We start from the raw sequence: 22,577 nt of genomic DNA on the forward strand, positions 1-22,577 counted from the left end.
TATGATTGAATTTCTCATTCAGATGAAAGGGGAAATAGTTAGATCTAAAACTAATATATTATGCTTAAACAGGGGTGACTACCATAGGATGAGGGAGGAATTGGGCAGAGTGGACTGGGAGCACAGGCTAATTGATGAAACAGTTGAGGAACAGTGGAAGATTTTCAAAGAAATATTTTGTAATGCTCAACAAAAATATATTCCGGTCAGGAAAAAGGGCAGCAAGGGAGGGAAAAATCAACCGTGGTTAACAAAGGAAATAAAGGAGAGTATAAAATTGAAGATGCAGGTGTACAAAGCTGCAAAGAGCAGTGGGAAACTGGAAGATTGGGATAACTTTAAGAGACAACAAGGGGTTACAAAGCGGGTAATAAGAAATGGGAAAAAGGATTATGAAAGTAAATTGGCACAAAATATAAAAACAGAAAGCAAAAAAATTTATAAATATATAAAACGGAAGAGGGTGGCCAGAGTTAACATAGGACCCTTGGAGGATGAGAAAGGAAAACTGGTAGCAAAAAATGAGGAAATGGCCGCGGCATTGAACAAATATTTTGTGTCAGTCATCACGATGGAAGACATGTCCAGCATGCCCAAGTGCAGAGTTAAAAGGATGCGAATGTTGGGGAGGGCCTTGATAAAATAGTTGTTACAAAGGAAGTAGTGATGGAGAAACTAATGGAACTAAAGCCAGACAAATCACCTGGTCCCGATGATATGCATCCAAGGGTTCTGATGGAAATGGCAGAAGTTATAGTTGATGCATTGGTGGTCATATACCAAAATTCCTTGGATTCTGGGCAGGTCCCGGCAGACTGGAAGACAGCAAATGTCACACCACTTTTTAAGAAGAGATGTAGACAGAAGACTGGAAATTATCGGCCAATTAGCTTGACGTCTGTAGTTGGAAAAATGCTTGAAGCCGTTATTAAAGATGAAATAGTGAAACTTTTGGAACGTAAGGGTTCAATCAGGCAGACGCAGCATGGTTTTAGAAAGGAAAGATCTTGTTTGACAAACTTGTTAGGATTCTTTGAGGATATAATGGGTGCGGTGGATAGAGGGGAACAGGTTGATGTTGTATATTTGGATTTCCAGAAAGCATTTGATAAGGTGCCGCACAAGAGACTTATCGGTAAGTTACAGGAAAGTGGAGTCCGGGGAAGTCTATTGGCATGGATCGAAAATTGGTTGTCTGACAGGAGGCAGAGAGTCGGGATAAGTGGGAGTTTTTCAGGTTGGCAGAGAGTGGTAAGTGGGGTGCCGCAGGGGTCGGTGTTAGGCCCACAACTGTTCATCATTTACATTGATGACTTGGAGGAGGGGACAAAATGTGGTGTAGCCAAGTTTGCGGATGACACCAAATTGAGTGGAAGAGCAAATTGTAATGAGGATGTGGAGAGTCTGCAGAGGGATATAGTTAAGCTGGATGAGTGGGCAAAGGTCTGGCAGATGGAGTACAAAGTTAGTAAGTGTGAGGTTATCCATTTTGGCAAGAAAAATAAAATAGCTGAATATTATTTAAATGGTGAAAAACTACAGCATGCTGTTGTTCAGAGGGACTTGGGAGTGCTTGTGCATGAATCGCAAAAAGTTAGGTTGCAGGTGCAGCAGGTTATTAAGAAGGCAAATGGAATGTTGGCCTTCATCGCTAGAGGAATTGAATTCAGGAGTAGGGAGGTAATGTTGCAACTGTACAAGGTACTGGTGAGACCGCACCTGGAGTACTGTGTCCAGTTCTGGTCTCCATATTTGAGGAAGGATATACTGGCTTTGGAGATGGTCCAGAGGAGGTTTACTAGGTTGATCCCTGGGATGAAGGGGTTGACTTATGATGAAAGATTAAATCGTCTAGGATTGTATTCGCTCGAGTTCAGAAGAATGAGAGGAGATCTTATAGAAACATATAGGATTATGAAGGGTATGAATAGGATAGATGTAGGAAGGTTTTTTGAGCTGGCTGGGGAAACTAAAACGAGAGGATGCAGTCTCAAGATTCAGGGGAGTAGATTTAGGACAGAGATGAGGAAAAATAGTTTTTCCCAGAGAGTAGTGAATGTTTGGAATTATCTTTCCAGGGAAGTGGTTGAGGCTGCTTCATTAGACATATTTAAAATTTGGTTAGATAAATTTTTACATGATAGAGGAATTGGGGGATATGGGGAGAAGGCAGGTAGGTGGAGTTAGGTCATAAATTAGATCAGCCATGATCTTATTGAATGGCGGAGCAGGCTCGATGGGCCATTTTTGGCCTACTCCTGTTCCTACTTCCTATGTTCCTATGTATGTTAATGATTTGGAAGAGAATGTTGGTGGCATGGTTGATTTTGCAGATAGCAATTGACATAGTGGGCAGTCTAAGGTTGCAATAGGATCAAACTAAACAGAAAATGTGCAAAGGAATGACGGACGGAATATAACTCAAACAAGTGCAAAGTGATACATTTTGGAATAATAAATGGGGGAAGGACAAAATGGTAAAGCCCTCAGGGATATTATTTGCACAGCAAGACCAAGATAGAAGAATGGAGAACTCAAAAAGTGATGATGTGGTTAGGCAATGGTAAAAAAAAAAGGCATATGGTATGCTTTATCTCATTAGCTGAGACAATAAACCTTGGAGTTGAGACGGATGTCATGTGGTTGGTTGGGCTGCAGTTGGAATATTGTTTGAAGTTCTCATTGGTACACTAAAGGAAGGATGGAATTAAGCTAGAGGAAATACAATAAAAAAAATCACAAGAATGTTGCCTGGATTGGAGGCCTTGGGTTATAAAGGAGATTGGGTAGGCTGGGACTGTTCTTCCTGAAATGGAGGTTAATGTGGAACCTTGCAGTGATTTATAAGATTATGAGAGGCAAAGAGTAGATGGTCTTTTTCACAGGTGTTAGGTCTGCTTTGTTCATGAATGAGTGAGACAAACACCAGGCTGAGTCGAAATCAGGGTTCTTTGTTCTTTATTACCGGATTGTAACACTTGCGACTAAACATGTTAGTCGGAGAATGCATTCTGCCGTTATCAGCAAAATGGTGATTTTTTTATACCCTTGGATACATGCTTAGAACATCATCATATCATTACTTGTCCAATGACTAAAACTGTTGCTATCCTTTCCCTGCTAGCTTCCTGCCTCTCAATCCATCAATGTCTCTCTTATCTTGTAAGTACAAGGATGCATTTACATCTTGTTACAGCCCTGTACATTCCCATCTCATGATGTTTTACCTAACAGGAGTACAAGGACACCTCCCCTTCTTGTTACTGCCCTGTACAGGGTAACTCCCTACACATTCCCATCTCATGATGTTTTACCTTACACAGGGTGGAAAATCTAAATCTTAGAATGTCATTAAGGTGAGGCGAAAATATTTTGAGGATTTGTAAGGTGGTGGTTATATGGAATAGGTTGTCAGGTAAAATTACAATGTGTAGTGGCTGCTAACGGCAGCGCCTCTGAAATGAAGTACATCCATGCAACATGAGGGTGAACCAGTAACTGACTTTATTTGAATCTCTTGAGCTGCTTTTCGGGGAAGAACTTGTCGCCGAGTTGATGAGGTTGCATAACGGTGGGTGCTCCTGGGAGGAAATGATGATAAAAGTTTACCATCCCGAGAAATTCCTGTAGGCCTTTGATGGTGCTCGGCCTGGGGAATTTCTGGATAGCTTCTACCTTATCCAGCGGCGGGCATGACACCCTCCCAGGTGATACAGTATCCAAGGAAATCAATTGTTTCCAGGCCGAATTGGCTCTTAGCTGGGTTCACTGTGAGTCCGAACCATTGCATCCTGTCGAAAAGGCAAGTCAGGCGGATCCTGTGCGTGCTGATGTCGGGACTGGCGATAAGGATGTCATCCAGATAGATGAAGATGAAATTGAGGTCCCTGCCAACCACGTCCATGAGATGCTGAAATGTCTGGGCTGTGTTGTTTAATCCAAAAGACATTTGCAGGGACTCAAAGGCTGAAATGTGTAAATATATATAAATTTAAAAATGGCCATTTTTAGGATGTCATTAGGATGCACCAGAATCTGATGGTACCCCTTGACGAGGTTCCCCTTTGAGAAAATTCAGCAATCGTGGAGCTGTGTAGTGAAGTCTTGGATGTGTGGGATGGGGTATCTATCTGGGTCTGTGACATAATTGAGTTGTCTGTAGTCGCCACATGGACGCCAACTCCAGCAGTTCTTCTGGACCATGTGCAGCGGGGTCACCCAGGGGCTGTTTGAACGGCAGATGATACCTAACTCCTTCATGGCAGCAAACTCAGTCTTGGCTTGGGAGGAGTTTGTCCTGCGGGAGGCACCATTCCTGTGTGTATTCTGGTGGTCCGGTGGTCTCGTGTGCTCCAAGCCATGAGCTGGTTTAGCATCGTGGAAATTGGGCCCCAACAGTGATGGATACTTGGCCAGTAAAGGGGCATATTCATAAAAGAACGTTGCCATAGTGTGAGGGGGTATGACTGGAACATGTTATCATTGACCAAGCAGCATCTGTTCATGTCTACCAGGAGTTCGTATGCCTGGAGGAAATGGGCTCCGAGTAAGGCTTGCCCAATGGACACAATCGTATACTTCCAAAGGAAAACAATTCCACGGAATGGATTGTGACCAGACGGGTGCCGAAGCTTGGAATTGAGGAGCCATTGGCTGTTTGTAGGGGGAGGCTCTTGGGATTGTGCTTGAGCTCGAAGTACATCGGTGCACCTATGTTGACTAGGAAATCCCTCCTTGTCTACTGGTCCCTTAGATAGAGTAGGCCTTTGTGTGCCAATCGTCGAGGCCACTTTATCGACGGCCGGCCTGTTAATTTCCCATTGGCTTGCTCGACGGCATTGGGGTAGGAGCATGGAGGGACACATGGCCAGGTGTTGCGGCCCCATCTGCGGTGGTAGAAACAGTAATCGCTCCATTTGTCTGAGCGCTCATTGCACTGCAGTTGGGCTGCGATAACTGCTGGTGGAACCGACGGAAGGGAAGCCCCAGTTCAGGGGCTGAGCAGGAGGCGCTGATGGCATAGATCGGCTGTACATGTACTGAGCTCTGCTGCAAGTTGTAGAAAAGTCTGTCTGCTTCCTTGGCTACCAGGTGTGGGACGCTGAAGTCCACGTCTGATATTGTGGAGGAAATGTGCACCGGTAGCTTGGAGAGGAACAGGGCCTTGAACAAGGAGCAGTTTGTGCATTCATACGCTAAAGCCACCATTTCGTGCTTGAGCTCGGAGGGGTTTCTATTGGCCAGGCCTTGCTCATTCCAGCTGAGTTCAGGGAATTGAGGAGGAAACACTGAAATTGTTCGTACTTGCACTCCATTGGAGGATTTTCAACGAAGGAGGTTACTTTGGCTGCGGTAGCAGAGTCCAGGGCACTGACAATATGCCTGATCTTGGTGTCCTCTGAGACAATGCCTCTGTCGTGGAAATGTGACTCAGCCAGTTGTAGCCAGTTCCTGATCTGGTTGACCCAGAAGGGCGGCAAATGCACATCCACAGCATTGATGCAACTGTAACAGTAGCAGCATCCTGTATTTTGTCGTGTTTGAGGTGGGTTCCAGATTCGTTGGAACCTTCGGAGTCACCACTGTAGCAGCTGCTTAACAGCAGTGCTGCTGAAATGAAGTACAACCACACAACAGGAGGATGAACCAATAACTGACTTTATTTAAATCTCTCCCGCTGCTTTTGGGGGTCGACCCGCTTCCTGTCTGGGACACGCTGGTCAAAGGAAGTGACATCAGCGCTTTGCCGAGTCACTGATTCCCTAGTGACGTGCAACCAGGAAGTGGCAACATTTCCCAAGCAACGAGTGCTGCCAAACGCAGGCTTTTCCTGAGAAGGGAAGAGGGGCCATGCCATCTTGTACCAACTGACTGGAGAGGCAATGCGGCCTGTCTAACTGCGCAGTCGCTCGGCCCACTACAAATGTTTAAAAGACATTTGGACAGGGAATTGATAGGCAAGGTTTAGGGGGATATGGGCCAAATAAAGGCAAATGAAATTGGGTAAATTGGTCAGTATGGGCATGTTTGTCTGAAGGCCCTCTTTTGAGGCTGATTGACTGAAAGTATGATACTGAAATAAAGATTGGTTCTGTGCATGACAAATTTGTGTCTAAAAGACAACCTTGTGGACTGTGATGTATCGGAGGTAGTCTTTGACTGCAGCAGAAGTTTATTAACATTGTATATTTCTTCACAGTGGACTGTGGGAGGCAGCAAGACCAAAAAGAAGGGAAAAGGCAAAAGTGGAGAGAAGAAACCAACCACCAAGAGAACAGTGAACAAGACGGCATCTTCTGGCAGCTCAGTGGAAGACAGCTCTGGTGATAGTTCTGCTCCAGAGGAAGGTAACTCTGGGATGGTACAGAGAAAACCAGGGGAAGGTAGTTCACCACCACCTCTCCAGCATATAGGAATGAGCAATAAATGCAAGCCTTGCCAGCAGCCATCAGATGTCAAAATTGAATAATCAAAATTAAAAAGCCTCAGTGTTATAATTGAGAGATGAAAATGAAATGAAACACTATGGAGCACTTCAAACAAGTGGGTAGAAAGACTTGTGCAGTGCTTTTCAAAGCCAGTGCCTAGACAGTTAAAGGACTGTAGGAGTATGGATATCATGGAAAGGTGTATGATGTCAGATCAGAATCGGGTTTATTGTCATTAACGTGAACAAAATTTGTTGCTTTGTGACAACAGAATTGTGGATTACAAAAGAAAAAATTGCTATAAATTATGGTTCTGTGAATACAATATTTAAAACTAATAATTAGTGTCTTTAAAACAAAAGTGAGGTAGTGTCTATCAGTTCATTGTCCATTCAGAAATCTGATGCCAGAGGGAAAAAATTATTTTTGTAACATTGGGTGTGTGTTTTCGGTCTCCTTTACCTCCTTCCTGGTGATAGTGGTGAGAAAAGGCATGGCCTGGGTGGTGAGGGTCCTTGATAATAGAGGATGCTTGCTTGAGACACCACCTCTTAAAGATGACCTTAATGGAGTGAAGACTAATCCCCGTGATGGCGCTGGCTGGGTTTACAACTCTTTGTAGCTTTTTCCTGTGCATTGACCCCTCCATACCAGACATTGATGCAAATAGTCAGAATGCACTCCACAGTACACCTGTGTACTGCAAGTATACAGCAGTATACCTGTGTACTGCAAGTGTCCTTGCAAGTATCTTTGGTGACACATCAAATTTCAAACTCCTAAGAGAATAGAGCCGCTAGTGTGCCTTCATTATTGCATCAACATGATGGTCCCAGGATAGATCTTCAGTGACGGTGACATTAGGAATTCGAAGTTCTTTACTCTCTTCACTGCTAATCCCTCAATGAGGACTGGTTTGTGTTCTGGTTTCCCCTTTCTGAAGTCCACAATCAATACCTTAGTTTTGCTAACTTCAAGTGCAAGGTAGTTGTTGTGACACCTCTCAATTAGCTGACCTATCTCACTCCTCTACCCCTTCTCACAACCACAGTGTCATCGGCAAATTTGTAGATGGCAGTTGAATTGTACCCAGCCACATGATCATGGATAAGTGGGCTAAGTACACATCCTTCAGGTGTGCCTGTGTTGATTGTCAGTGAGGAGGAGATGTTGTTACCAATCTGCACTGACTGTAGGAATCATCTTTCCCTTGACCTATGCAACCAATAGTCAAAGCAAAGATTTCTGGAGAAAGTCTCCTTGATGTAAAAGTCAAAATTACAATTAGATGTTAAAAGGAAGTAATGGCACTGTTAACCATTCAGTGAGCACTGATAACTAACAACTGTAATAGATCCTGATTCTGAGGGATGCGACAAATCTGCACTTAAGGAGTGGGGAAAACCATTCTGACCAATAGGAATGAATTTGCCAAGGTCCCAAATGGGAAACTTGCCCAAAGGTTGGTGTTTATGATACCCTCAGGTATCCACATTAGATACATATTTGGTGAAGGGGATGGAGGTAGATATAATATTTGGATAGGAAAGGTGACGAGCATCATGGTAAAAGAGATGAGAGTAGATCAGAATTAATGCAGTCCATTTCCGTGCTGCATAATTCTGATACTCTTGTATTGAGACTCTGCATGGGATCTAGAGATAGGGCAAAAGTTCAGGAAATGGTCTTAAAGTGAGAATAGTGTTGGGTTGTGTTCTTCAGTTCAAGGAACTAAAAGGTAGATTATATAAATGGGGTAGGATTGTAGAAGAGTCGAGGTGTTCTTATGCATGAATTGCAAAAAGTTAGCAAGCCAGTGCGGGAATAGATTAATGAGGCAATCTGCATATTGGTCTTCATTGTAAGAGCATTGGCATTTAGAAACAGACAAGTACTGTTATAATTGTGCAGGCTATTAGTGAGATTGCACATAGAGTACTATGTATGACAGGGGTGGCCAAACCGAGCTATATGCACCTCGTTGACATATAATGGTGTGCCCCATTGGCTGAGACAAGAATCGTATGAGCCGATGGTCATAATGGTAGTTTTAGTGGGCATGGCTTGTGATTGAAAATATTTGGTGTGTATTCAGTATATTCGTGTATAATAGTCGATACCATGTAAAAGTTGATCCCCCTATTTTTGGTTCCAGCTGCCTGCCCATCCGAGCTCCTGACACCCCATCTGCAGACTCTTGCCCACCTTCTGGAGCTCCTGAACCTTGACCACGGACTCTTGCTTAGGCCCCAGCTGCCAGCGCACCTGAGCTTCCAAAGTGCTGAACTCAGACTTACCATCCGGACCCAGCCCCCCCTGCCCACCCATCTGAGCTCCAGATACCTCGACCACAGACTCTCCCCTCGGTCCTGTCCGTCCGCATATCTGAGCTCCTGATGCCTCAACTGTGGCCTTAACATCCAGTCCCAGTTGCCCGTCCATCACGGCTCCTGACACCTGGAATGCAGACACCACCCAGTCCTAGCTGCCCGCCAGTCTGAGTTCCTGACTCTCCCCCCCCTCCCCGGAATCTGGTCTTGCCACCTGATACCAGCCACCAGCCCATCAGAGCTCTTGACATCCTGAGTGACATGGCTACTTACCGCCGTTAGAAGCAGTATGTGTGTAATAGTTGACCCCCTAAATTTTACCCTAAAAATCGGTCCACAAAATTCAACTATTACATGCCTATATATGGTATATATACTTTTTGATTTTTGAAACTAACACAAATTAGCAGTTTAAAAACTACAAGTATGAATAAATATTATTATATATATGTATACCGTAATATTTATATTAATGTTTTGTAACAAAATGTGCATGTAAGTCTTGCGGCTCTTAGAGATCTGAAATTTATCATATGTGCCACGTTAAGCAAATTTGGCCACCCTCTGGTGTATTAGGTCGTTGCTATTTGTAGCATTTATTCATAGATCTTGTTACGAATTCCGTTGATGTGTCTGAAGTTTATGCACTCCTCTGGCAGTCAGGGAAAGATCTAGCATTAAAACAGGCCCTTCAGGCCATTGAGTACATGCTGACCATCAGCTACTCATTTACACTAATTATGCATCCATTTTTATTCTCCCTACATTCCATCTACTACCTCTGCAGATACACAAGGAGCAATTTACAGTGGCTATTTGAATATCTTTGAGATGCCGGAGGAAACACACAAAGTACAGAGGCAATACGCAAAATCCATGCAGACGGATAGCACCTGCAGTCAGGATTAAACCCAGCTCTACTAGCCATACCACTGTGCCATGCCGACTTAACTTTTCCCTTCTGACGTACACCTTTGCTTATATTTTTTTGCCCTTTCAGGCTTGAATTTTAATTCCACAACTCTAATTTTTTAAAATTTCCATCACTATCTCCCATCAGTCTGATTAGTATAAAAAAACCTTTCTCCAACCCAATTCAAGTAAACACTAATATACAGGTATAAATCTATGATTGAAGTAAAAACACAATATCATTCAGCAGGAATGGGTACAAAAAAGATTGAGAAAATGACACAAACTGGAGGGTTTGAATCCTATGGAGAGGCTGGATAAACTGGGATCTTTCTCCTTTGTAGGGGTTATTTTTGAGATATATGACATGAGAAGCATTGATAAGATGAATAGTCACAGTCATTTTCTCAGGGTAGGGGAATCTAAAACGAGTGAAAAGTTTTAAGGAATCTGAGGAGCACAGGGTGGTGGACACATGGTAGAAGTGGGTATAATTGTAACATTTAAAAGACATGAGACAGGTGCATGGATGGCGAAGGCTTAGTGCGGTATGCATCAAAAGCAGGCAAACAGGATGAGCTCAGTTGGCACGGACAAGTTGGGTTGAAGAGCCTGCTCCGTGCTTTTGATTTATGACTATACAACCTTATCAAAGGCCATGCCCTTCCCTCGTTGATACACTTAGTTTTTCAAATAATTCCAACAAATTGGTCAGACAAGAAATACCCCTTCAGCTGACAGAACATTCCACACTTCCGCTACTCTGAAGAAATTCTTCCTGATGTTCCCTCTAAATTTTTCCCCTTTCACTGTTAATGCACATCCTCTGGTTTGTATCCCTCCAAACCATAGTGGAAAAAGTCTCCTTGCATTTACTCTATCTATACCCCTCATAATTTTGTATACCATTATCAAATCTCCCCTCATTCTTCTACACTCCAGGGAATAAAGTTTTATTTCCTGTAACTCAATTCCTGAAGTTCCAGCAACATCCTAGTAAATCTTCTCTGCTCTCTTTCAATCTTATTGATATCTTTCCACTAGTTAGGTGACCAAAACTGCACATAATACTTACCAATGTCTCACACAACTTTACCATAACATACCAACACCTATACTCACTTTGATTTACGAAGGCCAATATGCCAAAAGCTCTTTTTACAATCCTATCTGCCTGTGACGGCACTTTCAGGAAATTACGAATCAGTATTGCCAGGTCCCTCCGTTCTACCACACTCTTCAGTGCCCTTTCATTTACTGTGTATGTCCTACCTTGATTTGTCCTTTGAAAATACAACACCTCGCACTTGTCTGCATTAAATTCCGTCTGCCATTTTATAGTCCATTTTTCCAGTTGGTCCAGATCCCTCTGCAAGTTTTGAAAGCTTTCCTCGCTGTCCACACGCCTCAGATCATTGTGTTATCTGGAAACTTGTTGGTCCAACTTACCACATTATCATCCAGATCATTGAAATAGATAAAAATCACAATGGTCCCAACACTGATCCCTGAGATACACCACAAGTCACAGGCCTCCAATCTCAGAAGCAATCATCCACTACCACTTTCTGGCTTCTCCCATGGAACCAATGTCAAATCTAGTTCATGACCTCACCATGAATACCGAGCATCTGGGACCTTCCTGGCTAAATTCTCATGTGGAACCTTCTCAAAGGCCTTACTGAAGTCCATGTAGATAATTTCCACAGCCTTTTCTTCATGAACTTTCTTGGTAACCTCAAAAATCTAAAATTGGTTAAACATGACCTACCACGCATAAAGCCATGTTGACTATCCCTTATCAGTCCCTGGCTATCCAAATACTTGAACTGTATATTTGATCTCTTCGGACACATTCCAATTCTTTACCTACTACTTCCCTGGACTCTGTGCCAGTTTCCTAAGTAAATACTGATGCAAAAAAAACCATTTAAGATCCCTCCCATCTCTTCTGGTTCCTTATATAGCTGACCACTCTGATCTTTACTGGGACTAATTTTGCTCAATATTATTTTCACGTCAAAATTCTCTAGCTTAGAATCTCAACCTGAGTACTAGATCTATTCTTGTTCATAATTAACTTGAAAGTAATGCCTTTATGATCACTGGACCCAAAATGCTCCCCTACACATACCTCTGTCACCTGTCCTGTCTTGTTCCCTAATAGATGCAGTATTGCAATCTCTCTCGTTGATGTCTCTTTCTGTTAATTTAGAAATCTTTCCTGAACACATTTAACAAACTCCAAGCAATCCAGTCCATTTACTGCAGTGCTTCTCAACTTTTTTATTTCCACTCACATACCACTTTTAAGTATTCCCTATGCCATAGGTGCTCTGTGATTAGTAATGCATTGCTTTAGGTGGGATGTGGGTGGAAAGAAAAAGTTGAAAATCACTGTTTTAATTGTACCTGATTGACTCGTTATGTGCACGGTTTCATCACTCCAAAGGAAATGAGCCAATGACAATTTTTCTCAAGCAAAATATTTCAGTAACAATTGGGTCTAGAGCAGTGATTCTCAACCTTTCCTTCACACTCTCATGCCATCTTAAGGAATCCCTTATTAATCACAGAGCACTTAAGGCATAGAGATTACTTAGTGATATGTAAGTGGAAAGAAAAAGGTTGAGAACCTCTATTTTACAGTCCAGTCCAAGTAAATATGTGGAAAGTTAAAAATCTCCTACTATCACAACTTTGTTTCCTGCAGCTGTCTGCTATCTCTCTCTTCAAATTTGTTCCTCCAATTCTCACTGACGATTGGGCAGTCTATAATACAACCCCATAAATGTGGTCATACCTTTTCTGTTCCTCGGCTCCACCATATAGCCTTGGTGGATGAGCCCTCTGGTCGGACCTGCTTGAGCACAGCTGTGATATTTTCCTTGATAAGCAATGCCACTCCTCCCCCTTTCATCCTTCCCCCTCTATCGTGTCTGAAACAATGGAAGTCCAGAACATTGAGCTGCCAGTCCTGCCCTGCCTGTAACCAAGTTTCATTAGTGGTCACAATGTCATAATTCCATGGGGTGGTAACTTTCTGAGTGCTGAAGCTTCCATTATGGGGGAAAGTCTAAAGTGCTCCACGCTCATGATCTGAGCCTTGTAGATGGTGGACAGGATTTGAGGAGTTGGATTCCTGGCCTCTGATCTGCTCCTGCAACCACATTGTGTATATTCCCACTCCAGTTGTGTATCTGATTAATGGTGTCCTCTTGGATACTGACAGTGGGGGATTCAAGGCAAGTGAAGTTTATTGTCATCTGATTCCACACGTCTTCTTTGGCTTGGCTTTGTGGACGAAGATTTATGGAGGGGTAATGTCCACGTCAGCTGCAGGCTTGTTTGTGGCTGACAAATCCGATGCGGGACAGGCAGACACAGTTGCAAGGGAAAATTGGTTGGTTGGGGTTGGGTGTTGGGTTTTTCCTCCTTTGTCTTTTGTCAGTGAGGTGGGTTCTGCAGTCTTCTTCAAAGGAGGTTGCTGCCCGCCGAACTGTGAGGCGCCAAGATGCACGGTTTGAGGTGATATCAGCCCACTGGCGGTGGTCAATGTGGCAGGCACCAAGAGATTTCTTTAGGCAATCCTTGTACCTCTTCTTTGGTGCACCTCTGTCTCGGTGGCCAGTGGAGAGCTCGCCATATAACACGATCTTGGGAAGGCGATGGTCCTCCATTCTGGAGACGTGACCTACCCAGCGCAGTTGGATCTTCAGCAGCGTGGATTCGATGCTGTCGGCCTCTGCCATCTCGAGTACTTTGATGTTGGAGATGAAGTCGCTCCAATGACAACCCGATGAAACAACATTCTCTGGTCCTCTGTTCAAAACATGCAGACACACAACCAGACATAACACATATGCAGACAAATAATACATATTTAGAACAAGTATTCACCTATACCAGGGGTGTCAAACTCAAATTCACGGAGGGCCAAAATTAAAAATTTGGACTAAGTCGAGGGCCGAACTAAATATTTATTGAAAATTTTCAACAACATCTGCATGTTTTCTCTTCTTTCAACATATGTAATGTTAAACTTTTTCTTATTAAAATAAATGTTTAATAATAGTTTTGGATAAACTCTTTCCAGAAGCATTAACAAATGAAAAATAAAATATTCAATAAATAATATTTCTCTATGGAGGATTTGTCAAATGTTGCTAGTGTGCTGTCGAATAGTAAAATCTGAGGGCTATTGAGAATGTGGGAGAATAACATGATTCCTGAAACAATCAAATGGGTGACTGATTGTGGACATGAACTCTAGCAGGGTTATTTGCCATGCCCTTTTTCCATTGGTACAGATATCCTTTGATTTACACACTTTTCAAGTTATATGCCTAATGAGCTTGTATCCAGGTGCAGGACCATTTTTAACCAGGAATATATTTATCATTGTGACATGAAACTATTGGAAAATCGTTTTATCCTGAGATTAAAGTTCATAATCCTTACTCAGGCCTGTGTGCGGGAGGGCGGGGTTTGCGGGCGATCGGGTTGGACAACGACAGTGCGGGGGCATCGACTCTCGCTGCAGGGCGGCATCTCAGCGGATCAGCGGCCCCGTCACCGTGAGTCACGGGTCGGCCTGCGGCAGGGAGGGGAAGTGGGCAACGGTCCTGGCGAGGTCAGGCCCCCCCCCTGAATTTCTGCCGGACCCCCCTTGACCTGCTGAGTTTCTGCCGGATCCCCCTTGACCTGCTGAGTTTCTCCCGGACCCCCCTTGACCTGCTGAGTTTCTCCCGGACCCCCCTTGACCTGCTGAGTTTCTCCCGGACCCCCTTTGACCTGCTGAGTTTCTCCCTTCTGGTGTTTTTACGAGAACCACAGACTTTCGCTCATACATTGATGAGGGGGATCAAGGGCCAAACATTGTCAGGTACCTCTCTGCTGGATAAAGGATACGATTTAACCCGCTGAGTTTCTCCAGTGTTTGGTTTTCACGAGGTAGAGTCAAAAGGCCGAAGGGCCTGTTTCTGATCTGTAATGTTCTACGGACCCTGCTCTTCTTTCCATACCGGTGTCCCAGGACCTTTCCAGGGCAGTCTCCGCGCTCAGGACCGCGCTGGGATCCCGGTCAGCGGTGGAGGAGCAGGTGAGCGCGGCTAATCCCGATCCAGCCCACGCCACTCCCGAGATTGGCAGGGGGTTCCACCCTACCTGCCCGACCAGCCTCGCTTTCCACGTGTACTCTGGGCACCCTCCGGTGGGAAGGCGCAGGGCGGCCGGCGGCCAGCGCCCCCATCGCCCGGCGGGGAGCCCCAATCTTCCCTCCGGCGACCCGACTTCATCTGCAGCTCCAAGAAACACTGTGCCACTGGGGTTCCGGGTGCTGGGAAGCGGCCTTGGCTTCCCCTGACACCGGCCAGGCCGCGCTGCGGTGGGGGGGTGGGCGGGGGGACACGACAGCGTGTTTATAAAACCACCCACCACTACTTTTCAAGGACCAGGATTTTTCTCTCTCTCTCTCACCCTGGGACACAGCGGTTACTGTCCATGCGCTATACTGGCGCGGCGGCCAGCGGGCCACCTCTAATACATTTTTGATATGATCTTGCGGGCCAAATATAATTATATCGCAGGCCAAATTTGGCCCGCGGGCCAGAGTTTAACGTGTGACCTATACAAATAAATATTGTTTCATGAATATGAGTCTCTCGGATGGTTAGTGTGAGCAGTTTCTTTGATCATTCAGCATTCTCACTGTCCATTGGAAAAACCTGTTCTTCAGCCTGGTGGCTTTGCTGGCTCTGATCCTCTAGTATCTCTTTCCCAATGGGAACAGCTGAAAGATTGTGTGCTTTGTTGCTCGGTGATGGCGGGTTATGGCTGGATTTTCTTTTGTCAGACATCATCATTGCTCAGCAGCACTGTTTGGCATGAATGTTACTTTCCACTTGTCAGCCCATGCCTAGGTATTGCCCTAGTCTTGCTGCGTTTTCAATTCCTGAGACATCATGAATGATGTTGAAGATTGTGCAATCATCCCTACTTCTGAACTTGAAATTAAAAGAAATTCATTAATGAAACAGCTGAAGATTGTTAGCCTGGGACTCTGTCTGTGGCTGAGAAGATTGATCTACAGCCACCACAATTTTCCTTTGTGCCAGGTTTGATTCCAAAAACACCGTGGTTTCCATTGACTCCAGTTTAACTAGAGATCCTTGATGACATAATCCATCAAAAGTGCCTTGATGTCAAGGGCATCTAACCAGGTCACCTCCCTCCCATGGCCTCCAACCTCATTGTTTCCCATCCCTGTACTGCCCGGCTCTACCTCTTACCCAAGATACGTAAACCCAATTATCCAGGTAGATGCATTGTTTCTGCAAGCTTCTGCCCCACAGAGCTAGTATTGACTTTATTTTTCCTCCCCGGTCCAATCCCTCTATCTCTTCAATAATTTTCAATTCTCTGAGCATGACTGCCTCTTCTCACTATGGGCATCCAGTCCCTTTACACCTCCATTCCATTCAGCCTCCTCTATCTGGCAGAACTTGTTCTCTCTTAATAACTTTTTTCACTCATTGCACTTTCTGCAAATCAAAGGTATAGCCATGGGTACCTGCGTGGGTCCCAGCTACGCCTGCCTGTTTCTGGGCTTAGTGGAGCAATCCATGCTGCAAGCTTACACAGGTATGGCCCCTCAACTCTTCCTCCGCTACATTGACAACTATATCCTGGTTGCCTCATGCACCCTTGATAAGCTCATTGACTTCATTGTCATCTTCCAACCTTATCTCAAATTCACTTAGTCCATCTACGATAACACTCACCCCTTTCTTGATCTCTCTGTCTCCATCTCAAGAGATGAGCTTTCCACTGCCTTTTTTTTTTGCAAACCCACTAACTCCCACAACTATCTCAACTGCACTTCACACTCAATCGCCTGCAAAGAATCTATTCCTTTCTCCCAAATTATCTGTCTCTACTGTATCTGTTCCCAAGATGGTCTTCCAGTCCAGATCACCTGAAATGTCCACTTTCTTCCATAGACATGGTTTCCCCTCCACCACCATCAATCAACTCAACCCTTACCCACATCTCTTCCATTTCCTGCTCATCTGTGCTGACAGCTTTTGTCCCCAGACCTTACAAACTTAGGATTCCCTCTGTCCTCAACTTCCACCCTACTAGCTTCCACTTCCAAACGCATTATCCTCTGTAATTTTCGACATCTACAACATTATCCCTCCACCAAGCACATCTTCCCCTCTCCACCTTCCTCCATGACTCCCTCATCCACCCCTTTGGGACCTTCCCTGCGACCGCAGTAAGTGCCACACCTGCACCCATACCTCCTCCCTCACTACCATTCAAAATCAGAATTTATTGTCATGAACAAGTCATGAAATTCTGTGTTTTGCTGCAGTGTCATAGCGCAAATATTCATATTATAACCATCTTACGACATTACTATAAAAAAGTTGTGCACAAAAAGTAAGGCAGTGTCTATCGTTCATTGCTTATTCAGGAATCTGATAGCAGGGAAGAAGCTTTCCTTTTGCCATTGAATGCTTGTCTTTAGGCTCCTGTACCTTTTTTCCCAAACGTAGCAGAGTGAAGAGGGTATGGCCTGGGTGGTGGGGTTATTGAGGATAGAGCCTGCTTTTTTAAGACACTGCCTCATGTAGATGTCCTCAATGGAGTGAATTTTAGTGCCTGTGATGTCGCAGGCCGAGTTAACAAACCTTTGGAGTTTATTCTTATCCTGAGAGTTGGAGGCTCCATACCAGGCAAGTGATGCAACCAGCCAAAATGGTCTCCATGGTACACTTGTAGAAAATTATGAAGTCTTCAGTGACAACACCAAATCTTCTCAGACACCTCACAAAGTATCGACACTGGCGAGCCTTCTTTGTGATTGCATCAACGTGGAGGCTTCAGGGCAGATCCTAGGAGATGTTGACACCCAAGAATTTGAAGTTCTTGACCCTCTCCACTATTGATCCCTCAATGAGGACTGGGTTGTGTTCCCCTGACTTCTTCCTGAAGTCCACAATCATCTCTTTGTGGTTTTCATTACACCATTCAACGAGCTGATCTCTCTCCCTCCTGGACGCTTCCTCCTTGCTGTTTGTGATCCTGCCAACAATGGTGGTGTCATCACAAACTTGTAGATGGCATCGGAATTATGCCTGGCCACACAGTCATGGGTGTATAACGAATGGAGCAGTGGGCTAAGCACGCTCTTTGGGGAGCCTCTGTGTTGATAATCAGTGAGGAGGAGATATTGTTTCTAATTTGCACTGACTGTGGTCTTTCGATGAGAAAGTCGAGGATCCAGTTCCCGGCGACGGGGGCATACAGAGGCCTTGAGTTTGTAGCTTCTTGACCAGCACTGAGGGAATAATGGTGTTGAAGATCAAGCTGGTCTATGAAGAGCAGCCATATGTATGAATTGCTGTTTTCAAGGTGATTCAGAGCTGAGTGGAGAGCCAGAGATATTGCATTGGCTGCAGAAAGATTGTAACAATAGGTGATTTGTACTGGGTCCAGATCTTTGCTTGGGTACGTGTTAATTCTAGTTATGACCAGCCTCTCGAAGCATTTTATCACAGTAGGTTAGTGCTGAGACAGCTCACGCTGCTGGGTACCAGGATGCTTGATGCCCTTTTGAAGTAGATGGGAACGTCTGCCTGCCGCAGTGAGAGGTTGAAAATGTTCATGAACTCTTCGGCTAGTTGGTTGGTGCAGATTTTCAGTACCCTGCCAGGTACGCAGTCAGGACCTGATGCCTTGCGAGGGTTCATCTTCTTGATGTTCTGACATTGTCCTCAGAGACAGATATCATGGTGTCCTCGGCCTTTTCAGGGATTCTAGTAGGCACTGTTTGGTGGTTCTTCTCAATGCCAGAAAAGGTGGTGTTCAGCTCATTGGGGAGTGAGAAGCATCATAGCCACCTATAGTGTTCACCCTTGCTTTGTAGGCTATAGCTGCCATAGCTGATGTGCATCTATTTCTAGCTTCTGGAGGAATTGCCACTTTGCTTCAGATATGGTCTTCTGGAGGTCGTACCTGGACTTCTTGTAAAGATCCTGATCCCTGGCCTTAAATGCCCTCAGGTTACAAATTCCCTGATCCATCCAGGGCTTCGGTTAGGGAACACCAGGTATTTGTGCGTGGGCACACATTCATCCATGCAGGTCTTGAAAAAGTCAGTAACACCTGTTGCATATTTATTTAAATCTATGGATGAGTTCTTGAATATGTTCCAGTCTACCAATTCAAAGCAGTCCTGCAGATGCTCCTCCCTCGATATGCTTTTGCCATCTTTGTCACTGGTGCTGTGGCCTTCGGTCTTCTCTGCTTGTACGCTGGGAGTAGAACTACAGCCAAGTGGTCAGACTTGCCGAAGTGCAGTCATGGTAAGGCTTGGTATGCTTTCTTCACGGTGGTATAGGAGTGGTCTAGTGTATTGTTTCTCTGGTTCTTGCATGTGACGTGTTGGTGGTAGTTTGTCAGAAACTTTTTCAGGGCACCAAGCAGTCTTTTAAAGTGAAGCAACTCCTCATTTCAGTCATTGCTGCATCCAGTGCTCCTGCTGTGGCCGTCTCCACGTCAGAAAGACTGGACTCAGACTGGGAAATCGCTTCACTGAGGACCTTCGCTCTGTCGGTATCAGTGACAGGGATCTTCCATTGACCAACCACTTCAACTCCGTGTCCCACTCTCATGCCTGTCCATGGCCTCGTGTACTGTCCCAGCATGACCACCTGTAAATTGGAAGAGCAACACGTAATTTTCCATCTAGGCCCTCTCCAACCGGATGGCATTAGCATCCTGTTTCTGCTAGCCTACTCTCCGTCCTCTCTCCCTTCCCTTTCCCTTTGTCTTCTTTCCTCCAGCAATCTACCTCCTTCCCTCTCTATACACAGAACCCCTCTGCTTGCTGATGTGCCCTCCCTTCCCTTATCCACCTATTGCCTCCTGCCTTTGGGACTGTGCTTCTCCCCATGCCCCTCCCCCAACCCACCATTTTGTTTGGCCGCCCTCCTACCTTTTCTCATACCTTGATGAAGGGTTCATCATGATGAGCTCACAACTATGCTGCTAACTTTCATCTCAACATCAAATTCCCTTGATCCATCTATGGCAACGCTCTCCCCTTTGTCGATCACACTGTTTCTATCTCGGGTGACAAAACTCTATAGATATCTACTATAAACGAATTTGCACAATTACCTTGAGTATACCTCATTACACCCACTTTCCTGAAAGGAATCTATCCCTTTCTCGCAGTTCTTCCATCTCCTTCCCAAGATTAGGTCTTCCATTCCAGAAAGAGATGTCCTCCTCCTTCAAAAACATGGCTTCTCCTCTACTTTGATCTACTGCCATCAACTCAGCCCTTCCTTGAATCTCTTCAGTTTTCCACTCATCTGCCCTGGCCCTGCCCCGAGCTGTAACAAGGATAGGATTCACCTTGTCATCATGTACAACCCCACCAGCCATGGCATCCAACATATCCTTCACAATTTCCACCACCTACAGCTTGATCCCACTACCAGACACCTTCCCTTCTCCCTGGTCCACATCCCTTCCCACAAATCACCCCCTTGGTACCTACTTCTGTGATCATACTTCCTCCCTTGCCACTATTTGGGGCTCCAAATAATCCTTTCAAGTGAACCACTACTTCACTTGTAAATCTGCAAGGGTCATCTACTACATTCGATGCTTCATATGTGGCCTCTTCTTCTGAAGTGAGACTGGATGCAGACTGGGCGATTATGCTGCAATAGCAAAGACATTCCAATGTTCAACCATTTTTATTCCACACCATCATGTTTGTCGATGGCCTCATGCCCTGCTAAACTGAAGCTGTCCACAGATTGGAGGAACAACACCTGATATTCCATCTGGGCACTTTCCAAGCAGATAGCATTAAAATCAACCTCCAATTTCAGTAAAACTCCTCCCTCCCAAGTTTCTTTTCTTTTCCCTGCCCCTCTGTTTCCTTTCCTCCCTCTTCTTCCCACCTTTCTATTCCAATGCCTGCTGTTTTTGCTCATAATTTGTCAATATAACAATTACAGCACAGAAACAGGCCAGTTTGGCCCTTCTAGTCCATGCCGAACACCTTCTCCCACCTAGTCCCCATTGACCCACACCCAGCCTTCCATACCTCTCTCATCTCTCATAGGTATATACCTATCCAACTTTTTCTTAAATATTAAAATCGAGCCCGCATCTACTACTTTGGCCAGAAGCTCATTCCATACTCCCACCACCCTCTGAGTGAAACAATTCCCCTCCAGTTTCCCCTATACTTTCCCCCTTCAATCTCAATCCATGTCCTCTTGTTTGAATCTTCCCCACTCTCAATCTTACTCTATCTGTCCCCCTCATAATTTTAAATCACCCCTCAATCTTCTACGCTCCAGAGAATAATGCACCAGCCTGTTTAACATTTCCCTGTAACTCAAACTCTGAAACCCAGGCAACATTCTTGTAAATCTTCTCTGCATTCTCTTGATTTCCTTCCTATAAGTCAGCAAACAAAACTGCACACGATATTCTAAATTTGGCCTTATCAATGTCCTTCACAACTTCAACATGACATCCCAACTCCAATACCCAATACTCTTGATTTATCAAGGCTAAAATACCAGAAGCTTTCTTCACCACCTACATTTGACTCCACTTTCAGGGAATTATGTTACCAGAATTCTTAAATCCCTTTTGTTCTACTGTGCTTCTCAATTGTATACTGTTTAACGTGTATGACCATTGCTGATTAGTCCTACCAAAGTGTAGCATCTCACAAATATCAGTATTAAACTCCATCTGCCATCTTTCAACCCACTCTTCTAACTGGCCTATATCGCACTGCAAGCTTTGAAAACCATCCTTACTGTCCACAACACCACCAATCTTAGTATCATTTGCATACTTACTAATCGAATTTAGCGCCCTAATCATTTACATCATTAATATATATGACAAACAACAATGGACCAATACCAATCCCTGTGGCACTCCATTAGTCACCAACCTACAATTTGCCAAACAATGTTCCACCACTACTTTCTGGCATCTCCCATCCAACCATTGTTGAATCCATTTCACTACTTCAACATTAATGCCTAGTGCTTGAACCTTCCTAACTAACCTCTTATGCAGAACCTTGTCAAACGTTGTCAAATGTTGTCCATATAGACAACATCCTCAGCCTTCTTAGTAACCGCCTCAAAAATTTCTATATTTGTTAAATATGATCTACCATGTTCAAAACTATGTTGACTACTCCTAATCAGTCCTTGTCTATCCAAATAAATGTATATTCTATCTAAGAACATTCTCCCATTAATTTACCGATGTCAGACTTATAGGCCTGGTATTACCTGGTTTACTTTTAGAGCCTTTTTTAAACAGTGGAACGACATGAGCTACCCTGCGATCCTCCAGCACCTCCCCTGTGGCTAATGACATTTTAAATATTTCTGTCAGAGCCCCTGCTATTTCTACACTAACCTCCCTCAGGGTCCTAGGGAATATTTTGTCAGGACCCAGAGATTTATCCACCATTATTCTCTTTAAAATAGCCAATACCACCTCCTCATTAATCTGCATATTTTCCATGACTTCACTACTAGTTTTCCTTACTTCACCTGACTCAATATTCCTTTCCTTAGTGAATACTGAAGAAAAAAATCACTTAAAATTTCCTCCACCTCCTCTGACTCTTCACATAGCCGACCCCTCTGATCCTCAAGGGGCCCACTTTTAAAAAAAATTCTTTTAATATACCGAAAGAAAAGCTTCAGATATATTTTTACCTTGTCCGCTAAAGCAGCCTCATTTCTCCTTTTAGCCTTTCTAATTTCTTAAGATTTTTTTTGCGCTCTTTATATTCCTCAAGCACCTCATCTCTTTCCTTCTTTCTACATCTATTGTA

General features: G+C 44.3%; 1 protein-coding gene across 3 annotated transcripts in view; it reads left to right on the top strand.

The window, feature by feature from the left end:
* rtf1 (RTF1 homolog, Paf1/RNA polymerase II complex component) overlaps positions 1-22,577 on the top strand; it is a 129,991-nt gene that overhangs the window by 34,877 nt on the left and 72,537 nt on the right. For all 3 annotated transcript variants that reach the window (XM_069918129.1, XM_069918128.1, XM_069918127.1), the window contains exon 3: positions 6,200-6,347. In XM_069918129.1, the coding sequence (XP_069774230.1) occupies positions 6,200-6,347 (148 nt within the window). The remainder of the gene's footprint in view (positions 1-6,199; positions 6,348-22,577) is intronic.

Source organism: Narcine bancroftii, chromosome 2, assembly GCF_036971445.1.
Source record: "Narcine bancroftii isolate sNarBan1 chromosome 2, sNarBan1.hap1, whole genome shotgun sequence".
Lineage (NCBI taxonomy): Eukaryota > Metazoa > Chordata > Chondrichthyes > Torpediniformes > Narcinidae > Narcine > Narcine bancroftii.